Here is a 14,401-nt window from a genome sequence, read left to right as displayed (position 1 = left end):
AGACGGTTCCTTGTGTGTTTTTAGTAATTCGAACACAGTGAGTTTGGTTATAATGAGAATTGTGGAGTTGCGGGCCCGCAGGCTTGCGAAGCTGTTCGCACGCGGGGATCCCGGGAATCCCAGGCGCCTGCGTTTTGGGTCTCCTAGACACGCCACCGCCAGGGGGCGCTCAGACTACGCGGCCAGAGACGGGCCACCGCCGGGTCGCCCAGGCGGGCGAACCCCTTCCTGCCCGGAAACAAAGTGCACCTTTGTCAGCGACCTGGCGCATGTGAGCCGCAGACGGCGGGCAGCGCGGAACCCCAGGGGCGCGTCTTCGCCCAGGTCTCAATTCGCACCTGGGCCTCCCACACCAGCGTCCCGCAGTCGTGGCTTGTGCTCTACGCTTTCTGGGATCTTGGCGGGGCAGGAAAGGGACCTTCCACTCTGCCTCGGCTGAGTCGTCTTTGACTCTCCTGCTAGCAAGGCTGGGCTGCCTGGTCTCAGCGCCATATCGGCTGCACTCCCGCCTCATAGTCCCTGCTTCAAAAGCGCCCCCGCCTCGTCAGGCCCCGGACTACAACTCCCAGCTATCTTGCGCACAGAGCGCGCCGTGGGCGGTGCCTCTGAGCAGGCGCCTGCGTTGTCCGGCGGCTCGAGCCTAGAGTACCACACCCCCGGGAGGGGAACGAGGGGAGGCTGAAGCATCTGAGGCATTAAAGCATCCGCGGGAGCCGGAGGGGAGGAGAATGGAGTGACAGAGACGCGCGGAGGGTGGGGGGTGGGGGGGGAGAGTGTTGAGGGAGGGGGGAGGGGGGACACAGAGGGAGGAAGAAGCAGCGGCGGCGGCGGCTCCTCGGTGCAGAGGGGGAAACTCCGCGGGCTCCAAGCAAGAATAATGCGGTAGCAAGGCGGGCTGCTTGCTCCCGGCTCTGGCATTAGCGGCGTCAGTCCGAGCAGCGGCAGCGGCATCACTCCAGGCGCTGACAGCCCGGGCCGGCTCCCTCGCTGACTGCCGACTGTCAATGGAGCTGGAAAACATCGTGGCCAACACGGTGTTGCTGAAAGCCCGGGAAGGTAAGCTCGGGTGGTCCGGTGTGTGCTTGGCGCATTCGCCGCGGGCCGGGGTGCGGGTGTCGAGTAGGTAGCGGTCGTGCAAGGATGCTCGTGGTGAGTTGGTGCAAGCGGTACAGCTTGGAGATCTGTTTGCAAATGTTGGGGGGTCTTCTGCCCTTGAACTCAGAAGATTAGGATTGGGGCAGAGACGGTTGCAGGGACGAGTTAAGATGCTAAAATATCCTCTAGTTTCCAGTTGAATCTTAGAGATCTTGCCATCTCCGCAGCTGTTGAAAGGTCAGTTGGAAAAGCATTCCTTCAGGAGAGAGAGGCAAGAAAATGTGCCAATAAAATAGCCTCTCAAGTTGGTCCGGGATGGTTTTGGGAGTGTGAACTACCCCCCTACCCACGGTGTGTGTGTGTAGGGGCGGGGGGGGGGGCGCGATTAGCAGAAGCCAAGTGTTTGCTTGCGCAGGCTGAGTTCATAAAGACTATTGGTGGGAATCATCCTCTGGGAAAATTTCTCAGGGAAATCCCATCGTTGTGTGGAAGAAAGCCTTTTAAAGGCAAAGTAAAATGTTGAGGAATTAGCCAGTTTTTATAGAATAATGAAAAAGTGGCTTTACAAATCACTGAGAAAATAATAAAAAAATTTCAGGGTGAATTTTTGTTATTAACCACCCCCACCCCAGGATAGGTAATTGTTCAGTTTGGGCTCAACTAAAGGCAAGTGTGCTGCTGTTAAATGTGTTTTGTATGCAACTTACTAAATCTCCTGCATTTAACTGTTAGGAAATATCATCTAAGTGGAGTGAGTAAGGTCTTTAGTAATACCTGTTACCATGTATTTTGACTCTTTCTTGAGCTGAAAAAGTGTGTGTGTGTGTGTGTGTGTGTGTGTGGGGTGTCAGAAACTTAGATGTCCTAAAAGGTTTGTGTTGCATGAATGTAGGCATACATATTTAGGAAAACTTGGGATTTATGTAACATCTCATTTGCCAAGATTTGGACTCTGGTGTGCAACCTTTTTGTAAGAAGGGGAAATTTTTCCCCTTTCCTGAGAGGAGGCTGTATTTGATATAAAGGGCAGACTGAGTAAGGTTTTTTCCTTTAGAAGGACTCTCAGTAAGCAGCCCATGCCATCCCTACTTCTTAATATTTTCATTCACCCATTTTGATGAATGAAGGAATGTTTATCCAGCCCATTCCATCACCTTCTGGCTTTGTACATGGTGTGTGCCTGGTAATTTACAACCTTCCTTGGGCTAGATTTCAGCAGCTCATCTTGGCCTCCATGTTGCACTTTCAGGTCACTTGTCACCCTAAAGCAGCCACCTGGAAGGCTTGTTTTGGAAGTCCCCAAAGGAGGCAATGCTCTGAAAACTGAGTAGAGTTTCAAATATGCAGGTCTCTCTCCTACTGCACTTCACTCAACTTTTTTAGAGGGAGGACTATTATTACTATTACTATTATTAAGGTGACTTTAGGTTTTAAGACCCTAGATTTTTGTTTTTGTTTTGTTTCCTCGCCTCCACTAACTTGACATTTTTAGTGAAGTAGAGCTAGGTGTGGGGTGGAGGCTCTTCACTGGGCCTAGAGGTAGAGCCTGGAAGCCTTTGCAGCCTGCCACCTCATGGTGGGATATGATGGTACATCTCAGGACAGGGGTTGGGCAAATTGATTATTTTGAAATTATTTTGATCATTGACACCTCTGTTAATTCTAAAATCATTTCTTGGGGGAATCCCTGGGTATGACGGTCCTGGAGGCCTTTGCATGTTCTCCTGATTGCCCCTGTTCCTCAGGGAGACAGCTTCCTGATTTGGTAGGTTACACATTTGTTTGTTCTTCTGTCAGGAGTGACTCCTTTATATATGTTTCACTTTAAGTTGAGAAGTTTTCCCTCCTCCCCAGTTATTATTCCCCGTGCTTTTACTGAAATGAATTTACTGGGTGGTATTTTTGTGTGTCAGGTTAGAATATAGGTTTTTCTGGAGTCTTAGGGAGGAGAGCTGTGGACTGAAAGTGTATGTAGAATGATGGACTCCCATTGGGACTGAATTAATGTGATTAGAAGTGTTCAGGACTGTGCCATTTGCTTTTTCCTTTTAAAGTCCTTCAGTTTTTCTGTGGAGAGTTCAATAGACATCTCCTGGTGAGAAACAGCTCTTGAAAATGCCTTCCAAATGAGAGGGCTTTGCCTGCAAGGAAAAAGGGAGATTGTCATGTGAATTATAAATTAATCATGTACATGGAAGCTTCATTTTAAAATTTGTATTTACTCCCCCCTTTATGTCTAAAGAGAATCTACAATTTTAAGTGCTTCTACTCAATAAAGGCTGGGATTTTATTAAAGTTTTGAGCTTACCCTAATTAACATGGAGGAATCCAGAAATATACATATATTCTCTTAAGTTTTCTGTTTAAAGTCATCATATTGAATTTAGTAATTCTCCAAATAACTGTATTATCTAGATATTCAGAAATGAATGTTTCAAGACATAGAATTCTTGCCTAGCATGCAAAAGACCTTGATTTGGTCCCTAGCACTATTTCTCCATTCACAAAAAGGGAAGGAAGAAAGGAAAGAAAGAAAGGGAGGGAGAGAGGTAGAGGATGGAGAAAGGGAGGAAGGAAAAGATAAAAGAAAAAAGAAAGGCAAGAATATATACATATACATATATATATATTGCTTAGTGTGCACCCAAGCCCTAGCTTTGATTCCTAGCATGGAATAAACTGGACATGATTGTACATGCCTGGTCTCTGAGTTTAAGGCCTCTCATGGAGGGTTCTAGGCCAGCAAGGACTTTGCCTAGTGAGACCAACCAACCCACAAAACAAACAAATGAACTTACTTGTTTTCTTTTCTCTTTTTTTCTTCTTCTTCTTCCTCCTCCTTTTATTTTCTTTTCTTTTAAAAAAAAATTTTAAGACACAGTCTCACTGTGTATCCCTGCTAATTGACTGTATAGCCCAGGCTGGCCTCACAGAGAACTGCCTGCCTCTAATTTCCACCCTTGTGACAGTTGTTTTGAAATAACAAAATATGGACATGTAAGTTCAAAATGCTAAACCTACTGAATTATGTTGTGTGACTTGTTTATTTGTCCTGCTTGTGTGAGAAAGTATTAAGTTGGTTTTGATCTCTCTTAAGAACTTTAGCTTTCCTAAGGAATGGTTAAGTAACAAAGAAATAAATTGAGACAGAATTCATGCCAATTTATGAAAATGAGCTAAGTGATTAAGCGTTTAATGAAAAAGGGACCCAGATCAAGTCTTCTATCTATTTACATTTAAGAATCTTGGAAAATTGGCAGGCAAGCTCCTGTTGAAATACTGGTAGAGTGAGAGTGTTTGCAGAATGCCTTTTGTGTATTTCTTTTTGGTTTATTATTGCAGTAAAAGTTCTCCCCCCACCCCCACCACTACCTACAATCTAGATCTGAACAGTACTGGGTGAGAGGAACATTTGCAAGGAATTACCTTTCCTTTATTCCCAGACTATCGGTCATAGTCCTTTCTGATCAATAAAGACCTTGATTTGGTCTTTATTGAATATATGTTTTTTTTTTCTTGAATTCCTGGCAAGTGCTGAAATGTCATGACTCTGCTATTTGTCACAATTTCTGAAAACCAGAATGTACAAGAAACCTTTCATAGATAAGGCTGTGACTTTTTGCCTGTATCTGCCTGATGATCAAGATTAGGGACCTGAGAGAAGGTAAACCTTGGGGCTGGGAGAGGCCAGGGAAGCTAGTGGGAGGAAATGAGCCAACATCTAGAGCTGGGAGAAGTAGGCTTTGCTTTTGATAGGCTTGGCATTCTTTGGCAAATCAGAAGCCTACTTTCCCCCTGTGTCCTTAGTTCCTGATGCTGGAGCTGAAACATGGTTGGGCTAAGTTGTCAGAAGACAGGGTATTTCTGAAGCTTGTAGTCCACAAGCACAGTTCTACCCAAAGCTTCTTTCTTCAATCTGAGTATGCAGAAGAGTGACAGCTTTCATCCTGGTGGCTGGCATGTGTGAAAGCAGCCTGGCCTATTAAACACAATACTGTTAAGCTGTTAAATGAAACTGCCTCTTCATGTAGTTTCTTTTTCAGTACCTACAACATAGAGATAGAGAAACCAAAAGCAACATTCAAAAGGCCCGCCTTTCCAACAGAAGATTTTCAAATGATGATTATGCTTCATCTAGCTGCCTGTTTTACTAAACATTAGATAAAGGCCCACAAGACTCTCATCTTTCAGTTATTTAGTTGCTGCTTGTCAGATTCCAAACTATAAAAGATCGTAATCTTTCAGTGCCCAAACTAATACTTAAATTATGTCTTCAAAGCCAGAGCTGTTGTAGTAGCTTGCTAAATGACGGCCTTTGGGCCTGCACTACAGGCTTTAAGAAAGCCTAAGTGGATTTCAGAAATGAGTTCTATACAAGACGACCACATTTGCCTTTTCCATGCATTGTTCAACTCTCAACCCATGCCTGGGTACTGTCAACATTATGATACTATCTAGGCCTTTAGGCATATTTAAAGTCAAGTCAATATTTGTTTCCAAAAAATTTGTGGCTCAAGATAAAACATAATACCTACACTTTTTTTTTTTTGACAGATTTCCCTGTAGTTCCCTGTGTAGCCCAGGCTGGCCTCAACCTTGCAGCAGTCCTCCTGCCTCAGCCTCTCAAGTGCTGAAATTACAAGTGTGAACCACCATACCTGGTTATAACACCTAAATATTCCTAATGAAAAAGTGCTATGGTTGAGATTTATTTTTAGAAAAATGAAGACAGTGTTGTTTCTTTAACTATTATTCAGACACCAGAGGACACATTCCATTTGTATAAATCATACTACTTTTTAAAAAGGAAAGCAATCACTTCCTGATTGAATCCTACTCCCATTCTCATTTTTAAGAAACCATTCTTGACTTGTCTTCCCGAACACTTACAAGAGTTACATTGCTGTGTACATTCATTCATGAATGATTATTTTAAGGATGCTTGGCAGAAGTGATGTTTTGGATATCAGCCTTGGATAAATACAATTAGAGATGGGTTAAAAGAGACAGTTGGGTCAAGGGTAGTAGTGTATGCTTTTAATCTCAGCACTCTGGAGGCAGAGGCAGGCAGATCTCTGAGTTAGGTCATCTTAGTCTATGTAGTGAGTTTCAGGCCAGCTATATAGTGAGACTCTGTCTCAAAAATAAAAAAAAGACAATTTGAGCATTTGGTTTATTTTTATTTTTATTTTGGTTGTGCTTGGGATTGAACTCAGGGCCTTGTGCTTAGGCATGTACTCTACTACTGAGATACATCTCAAACCTTTTTAGGCTCTTTAAACTAGAAAACTGGAAATGAGCAGGACTGGATGTTTTCTTTCCCCCAAAGAATTGAAGGTGATTAGGGTTCCAACTGCAGCTGAGTAGACTGTATGGACTCTGTTGTGTTTAGACTTTGAACAATGTCCAGAAAGACCTAGCTGTAATTAAAAGATGAATTTAATGCCAGGTGAGGCTCTTGTCTGTAAGAGAATTACCATGAATTGGACCAGCCTACACTACTGAGTGAGATTCTGTCTCAAAAAAACAAAAACAAAATCCAAGTTTATGCTTGAGGGATGGGCTTGAAACTGGAAGAAAACTGCCAATTTTCTAGGGTGTAGTGCTTTTATCAGGATCAGTGGTGGTGCACATCTTTAATTCTACTACTGGTCTACATAGAGAGTTCTAGGGCTACACAGAGAAAGCCTATTTCAAACAAGCAAACAACAATCAAAACCAAAACAAAAGAGCAGTTCTTTCAGATAGATACCACCAAAAACAAAACAGGAAAACCTTTTGGTTGAGGATGGACAAGGTCTTGTGGATATGCTGGTTGCAGTTCTAGATTGAAAAGGTAGAGGCTGCCCTCCTTTCTGGATTTCTGTTGGGATTAAGTTGTGTGCTCTGACTTGACACTGAAAGGGAAACAAAGGAGAGAGTGGGCTGGCCTTCATCCAGGTAGATATGTGGAACTTAGGACTGACTCAGTTTATTTAGTTCAGGAATGGAGATAGTGGTAGTGGTGGGCCACCATGTTCCCCCGACCCTCTTCATATCCTGTTGGGAAATTTATCTAAATTGAGCAACTGTCTTTAATGATTTAAATGAAGAGTATGGTACAAACACATACAGAACCCCATATTCCTTTAAAGATTTTTAACTTATTTTCATTATTGTGATAATATCTTACTATGTAGCTCAGGCTGACCTCAAACTCGTGATCTTCCTTCCTCAGCTTCTCAAGTGCTGGGCTTACTATGCCATGCCCAACTCCATGTACTTTCTTGAAATTTCTAATTTAAATATATATTGAAATAGTCATCTTTTTTTTTTGTTTTTGTTTTTTTTTGAGACAGGGTTTCTCTGTGTAGCTTTGCGCCTTTCCTGGAACTCACTTGGTAGCCCAGGCTGGCCTCGAACTCACAGAGATCCACCTGCCTCTGCCTCCCGAGTACTGGGATTAAAGGCGTGTGCCACCACCGCCCGGCTGAAATAGTCATCTTATCAAGAGGAAAAAATACATTGTGTAAAGTGTCTTAGTTATTGTTCTATTGCTGTGAATTGACACTGTGACCAAGGCAGCTTATAAAAGCATTTAATTGGTAGCTTGCTTATAGTCTTAGAGGGTAATTCACCGACCATTATTGTGGGTAGTACAGTGGCAGCAGGTAAGCATGGCACTGAAGCAGTAGCTAAGAGTTTGTTTTTTTTTTTTTTTTTTAATTGAGGAAGGGTCTCACTATATAGCTCTGGCTGTCCGGGAACTCACTATGTAGACCAGGCTGGCCTCATACTCATAGAGTTCCCCCTGTCTCTGCCTCCCAGGTGTTGGGGGGCGTGTACCACTATACCTGGCAAGAGCTTACATTTTATCCACAAACAGCAGGCAGAGAGACTGGGTCTGGCCATGGGCTTTTGAAACCTCAAAGTACACCCCCCAGGGACACACCTTTTCCAACAAGGCCACATCTCCTAATCCTTCCTAAGTAGTCTAGCAACTGAGGACCAAACATTCAAATATATGAGCCTATGGGGGCCAGTCTCATTCAGACCACTATGCAAGGACAGAAGGAAAAAAAAGAAACTTACATAGATTTCAAAGAAGTGATCTAAAATGAGGGTGAAAATGGGGCAAAGCAATTTGAAGAGTTTCTACTTCTTCTTAACAGTCTAGACTGAGAAAATAAAGAAGATAATGATGTTAAGGTCAGCTGGGTGGTGACGGTGACCACCTTTAGTCCTAGCACTTGGGAGGCTGAGGCAGGTTGATCTCAGTGAATTCAAGGCTAGCCTGATCTACAGAGTGAGTTCCAGGACAGCCAGGACTACAGAGAGAAACACTGCCTGAAAAACAAAACAAAAAGGATGTCAAAATCAGCGTGTGCTTGCAGCTACTTCACGGTGATTTCTCCCTAAAGACTGTTTTTGAAACCTGTTTAACAGTGACTCAGTTGGGGCATACTTGCAAAGGAAGGAAAGCATTTGAAACAATAAAACAATTAGTTACTTTTTCTTTCTTATCTGAAGCAAGGAACTCTATTTGAAATGATGCCAGAGTTAGCCCGGAAGGTCCTCCTGACAGAGGCACTCATAAATGTGGCCACTTTTGATAGGGTTCTCTATGGCTCTAGAAATTTGTAATCTGTGGAAAAATCAGTATTTTTAAAAAAGGCAAGGATGAAATGAACCTCTGAGGACAGCTTCCAGGGCCTGTTCAGAAAGCAAAAGTAGAGTAACAGATAAGAACGTTCCAACTTGGGTGTTAGAGACTGTCTTCTGTCTGCCTGTTTCCGAAGAGAGGTTACTGCTGGCTTCATGTTTGGGCAAACCAAGAGGCAAGAAAGGGCATCACTGGCCCAGAGTCACTTGAGCTGCAAGTGGACCCACCATATTATTCCAAACAAATCTTTCTTCTCTTCTATGAAATAAAGCCAGACTGACTTCTTAGGGTGGTATGTTTCCTGTTTGCTCCCTCTTCTCCCCACATCCGAATAGTAGCTCAGGCTGGCCTTGAACTCAGATATTCACCTGCCTCTGCTTCCTGAGTGCTGGGATTAAAGGTGTACACCACCACCACCTGGCTGCTTTGTTTTTTTTTTTAAGAAGCTCATGCTTGGTTTCATTGATTGAAGAAATTAAAAAAAAATTACACTTCCTCTGTGTGTGTGTGTGTGTGTGTGTGTGTGTGTGTGTGTGTGTAAGTCAGAATCAGTTCTTTCCTTTTACTACATGGGCCCTGGTGATTGAACTCAGGTTCACAGGCATGGTGGCAAATGCCTTTACTGGCTAAACCATCTTGATAACTCAAAGATTTTTGTTTGTTTGTTTATGGTTTTGTTTTGTTTTTGTTTGTTTTTTGAGACAGGGTTTCTCTGTAGTTCTAGCTGTCCTGGAACTCACTTTGTAGACCAGTCTGGCCTCTAACTTAGAGATCCACCTGCCTCTGCTTCCTGAGTGCTGGGATTAAAGGTGTGTGCCTCCACTGCCTGACTTTTTTTTTAATTCTTATTTTATGTGCATGGATGTTTTGCCTGCATGTATGTCTGTATATCATGTGTCATGCCTGGTGCCCAAGGAAGCCAGAAGAGGGCATAAGATCCCTTGGAACTGGAGTTACAGGTGATTGTGAGCCACTATATGGGTGCTGAGAATCAAGCCCAGGTCCTCTGGAAGAGCAGCTAGTGCTCTTAACTGCTGAGCCATGTCTCTAGTCCCTAAGGTATGTTTTTAAAATGTAAATGCCCACAGGGTTGTCATGATAACAAAAAGTAGGTCTGTTAGCCTTGCTGAAGAAAGGGACAAATGGGAACCATAACTTCCCACCTAGACTTTGATGTCAGTCAAGTGCCAATTTGAGATTACCTAGGTTGAGTTATTCATTGTAGGTGTTGAATGGCCAATGAGGGAATCTTTGCAGTAGGTGATTCTAGCTGAAAAGTATAACTGAAGGTTAGAAAGGTGATCCTGTCATTAAAGTGCTTCTTTTGCATGCATGAGTACCAGAGTTCAATACCCAGAACCCCCATAACAATGTCATTTGTGAAGACATGCACTTCTAATGTCAGAGCTGGGGAGATACAGACAGGTGGAAACCCTGGGGCCTGCTAGCCAGCCAGTCTAGCCTAATAGATTAGCTCCAGGCTTAGAGAGACCCTGTCTCAAAGGAGATGGATATTGTTCTAGGGATAATACCCAAGGCTGTCCTCTGGCCTCTATATACACAGGCACATACATGCACATGCATTTGTAAACACAGGTGCTAGCACATAAATAATCAGTAAAAGTATAACTGCATCACCTTGCCGGGGGTAGTATCTGTGGTTGAAGAGTGGGTGGGGTATGTACAAGTATCTACATGTTCACATACATGTGGACATGTGTATGTCTATGTCTATGACTCTACCTGTGTTTTCCCTCTGCCTGTGTCCTGCCTAGTCACACTTCAAATTATCAGATATAGCCACTTGGTATTTTTCTTTCTCCCGGTGGGACTAGTTGCTGAAAATTGTCCCTAAAGAACAGGGTATCAAAGAAGATGGGGGCAGTGATACGAGGGCTACATCACTGGCAGTAGCATATCCTTAGCAGAGCTGGGAGGTGGGCAGTTAGCTAGTTAGCTGGTGTGGGCCTACCGTGTTCTGCACCTGCCCTACACACCTTTACTACTTCTTAGGTCATGCTTGTCTGTAGACTCTGCTCGAGGCTGACATCTTAGGCACATGCTCAGGTTCCTGCAGTTTTCTCTAATACAGAAGTGGAAGCTCGAGTGGGGGAGATGAGTACCCACTCTCGTTCCTGAAACTAGAGCATGAGGTGGCCTTTCCCTCAGCAGAGTTATTGCAGGGTTAAGCCCTTTTACTCTTCAACACTAACTTTATGAGTACTTGCATACAGAGCCCTTGTCAATCTTTCTCTCTTCCTCCCTTCCTCCCTCCCTCCTTCCCTCCCTCCCTCCCTGTGTGTGTGTGTACATACTCTTTGTTGCCATCCTTGGGATCAGCTAGCTACCAGATTTAGAATCCTAGCCAGAAGAAGTATGATGTCACTGCTTAATAATGAGTGACAGGAAGCCTTGTATTTACCTTTGATTTGGTATGGAGGTGTAGCTCTGAATTTACCCACCTCAAGCAGGGGAGAGGAGAGGGATTACCCAAGTATAGGACAAAGGGAGCCTGGCCAATGTACTTGGCCTGCATAGTTGATAAAAGGTACCGTGAAACATCATATGAAATGGAATTCTATCTTGGTTGAATCTTGGCAGCACTTTTGAAGTGGAAATAGGCTGAGAAGAGTCACCAAGTGGCCAGGAAGAGCAGCTTTCAAGGACTGGTACTGAAATATGTTCTGCTTTTTCCTAATGCTGTCCTTAATGTGCCCAGAACAAGTTCATTAGGTCATGCAAACAACATCCATGAGAAGGAACCAAGCTCTAGGAATAGTGGGGAATGGAGTGAGCACAAAGAATTAAGGTGTTGACTTGATTGGCATAGGTTACTTCAGTGTCTTCCATATCCCTGGCCTGAGTGTTATGGATAGATGCACATAGGCCTGCATTCATGGTGTGTGTGTGCGTGTGTGGTATTAAAGGAGGGTGTGCTGCAGTGTTGTTGGTGTTCAAAAGAATTTCCAGAATAAGTTATGGTGCTGTGCTTCTGTTGTGGGAAGGAAAACCAGAGAGCAGAGTCCCTAAAGGATGTAGGTGCTGGGGTAGGGGGCATAGTTTGCTGTGCAAGATGAGGACTGGATTCCCATCCAAGAACCCATGTGAAATATGGTGAAAACCTAGGTGAGTAGTGCTAGAGAGCAGAGACAGGCAGGTCTCGGGCTCACTGGCCAGTCAGCTGAGCTTAACCCTGTCTCAAAAAAAAACAAGGTGGACAGACTAGGCATGGTGGCACACACCTTTAATCCCAGCATTCGGGATGTAAAGGCAGGCATATCTCTAGGAGTTGGTGGCTAGCCTATTCTGCATAAGGAGTTCCAGGCCAGCCAGGGCTACATAGTGAGATCCTGTCTTAAAAACAACAACAAGGCCCTTTGGTGGTTGTGGCACTCGCCTTAATCTCAGCACTTGGGAGGCAGAGGCAGGCAGATCTCTATGAGTTCAAGGCCAGTATGCTCTACAGAACTAGTTCCAAGACAGCTAGGGCTGTTATACAGAGAAACTCTATCTGGAAAAACAACAAACAAACAAACAAACAAACAAATGTAGTTGGAAGGTTTCTCTGGTCCCACCCGGCCCCATCACAGTCTGCATTCCTCCAGTAATGCCTGGCCCCGTGGTCCCTCAGCCACTTATAAAATAATCATTCAGAGGCTTAATATTAATTATCAACTGTATGGCCTATGGCAGGCTTCTTGCTAGCCGTCTCTTATAACTTAACCCATTTCTGTTAATCTATAAGTTGCCACATGGCTGTGGCTTACTGGTACTTTCACATCTTGCTTCTTCTGGCAGCGGCTGGTGTCTCTCCTGACTCTGCCTTTCTCTTTCCTGTCCCTCTCCTTGGATTTCCCACCTGCCTCTAACTGCGTTGCCATAGGCCAAAGCAGCTTATTTATTAACCAATGGGAACAACATATATTCACAGCATACAGAAAGATATCCCCCAGCACTTCCCCTTTTTATCTAATCAAAAAGGAAGGTTTTAGCTTTAATATAGTAAAATTATATATAATAAACAGGTATCAAGTAAGAATTATAGTTACAATATCTAGTCTATTTGTATTTGGCAAAATTAAAGAAAATATTTTATTATTTATCCTATATTGTGAGTCTAAAGTTTTGTATCTAATTTATCTTTTATCATAACCAAGGAAAATTACAACTAGTCTTCAATTACATCAAAGACCTCAGAAGGATATAATATTACCTAAGTAAACAGGAAGAGCATTGTAAGCAACTTCCAAAAATCTAGAATGACAGAGACAGCTGGCTGCCTAGACAGTCACCCAAAATTCCTCTGCAATGTTGGGGCATCCGTCTTCAGCCTATAGGCCTGGAGTTTCTCAGTTGCTTCTCCCTATGTCCTGCAGAATAGGTGTCGGTGAGGTGAGGTTAGCTTGTGGCTTTTCCTATTTCCCTGATCTCTCAGGTTTTCACCCTTATATCTGGCTCCGTGTTTTTTATTTAATAAGACCGTTTAGCAATTCATCTACAAATAACCCCCCCAAAACAACAGTAACAACAACAACAAAAACAAAACAAAAAACAAAGTTGATGACACCTGAGGTTGACCTCTGTTCTACACACACACACACACACACACACACACACACACACACACACAATACACATACACATGGACACACACAAAAAGACTCCATGTCACAGCATAGTAGATGATAAATTAGGAAATGTTTCTCCATGGCAAAGAAAGATTACATAAGGGTAGAAGGCCAATAGGAAAATGTTTTCCAAATGTTTGTCTTAACTGTGAAAAATGTTTGGCAAGCTCACCCTTCCCTCTGAGTTGGAAGTGGTTTGTTTTCGTTGTTTTCACAGAAATAAATATTTGCATTTGACCAAATGTTCAGGGCAAGTAGTTGTCCCTGGTTCTGAGCTGTGTTAGTTGAAGGAGTTGCTTCATGCTGACAACCTCATCTCTCTTTTGGCCAGATCAAAGGTAACCTAGGATGGGATCTTTACATGCTTTTCATGTCACTGCTAGAATGAGACTGAACAGAATGGAAAGAAAATAGGAAGCTAGGCAGTGATTCTTCTAGAGATAGGGTGGCTGAGACCTGGTACTTTAGGATGGCTTTCTGCTCACGGGCAGCAAGGCTGGATCCAATTAAGACAGGGAAGTGTATGCTAACTCAGAGGAAAAGTTTCTAAACAGTCAATTCTGTAATTTCTCTGAAGAGGAGGCCAGCATGATGGAGCTTTATGGATGATGCCAAACCCTGTGATATATAATAATTAGTAACCACCAGTTATTCCACCACATACTCATTCCTCAAACCACTAACCATTGCCTGGGATGGAGTGCACTGGCCCTAGATACTTGCCCCAGATGTCTTCCCATCAGTAGTATTCAATTAGAGAGAATAAACAAACAAACAAAAACAAAACTGGGTTTAGTGACACATAGTTTTTTAATGTCAGCACTTGGGAGGCAGAGAGAGGCAGGCAGATCTCTGTAAGTCTGAGGCCAGCCTGGTCTACATAGTGAGTTCTAGGACAGCCAGAGCCACATAGTGAGAACCTGTCTCGAACAAACAAACAAATGGAAAATCCAAACCCAAAACAAAACAAGAAAACAAAGCTTAGTTCTCTACAACAGATAGCAAAATGTCAATTCAGGAAGGAAAAGCTGGATGT

The 14,401-nt window shown here is 43.5% G+C and overlaps 1 protein-coding gene across 1 annotated transcript in view; it reads left to right on the top strand.

Annotated features, from left to right (window-relative positions):
- Positions 1–814: 814 nt before the first annotated feature.
- Grk5 (G protein-coupled receptor kinase 5) overlaps positions 815–14,401 on the top strand; it is a 222,415-nt gene continuing 208,828 nt past the window's right edge. The window contains exon 1 of the mRNA XM_059255703.1: positions 815–1,056. Within this exon, the coding sequence (XP_059111686.1) occupies positions 1,005–1,056 (52 nt within the window). The 5' untranslated portion in view covers positions 815–1,004. The remainder of the gene's footprint in view (positions 1,057–14,401) is intronic.

The sequence above is a fragment of the Peromyscus eremicus genome, chromosome 1, assembly GCF_949786415.1.
Source record: "Peromyscus eremicus chromosome 1, PerEre_H2_v1, whole genome shotgun sequence".
In the NCBI taxonomy this organism is placed as follows: domain Eukaryota; kingdom Metazoa; phylum Chordata; class Mammalia; order Rodentia; family Cricetidae; genus Peromyscus; species Peromyscus eremicus.
This window is presented reverse-complemented; position numbering and strand designations above follow the sequence as displayed.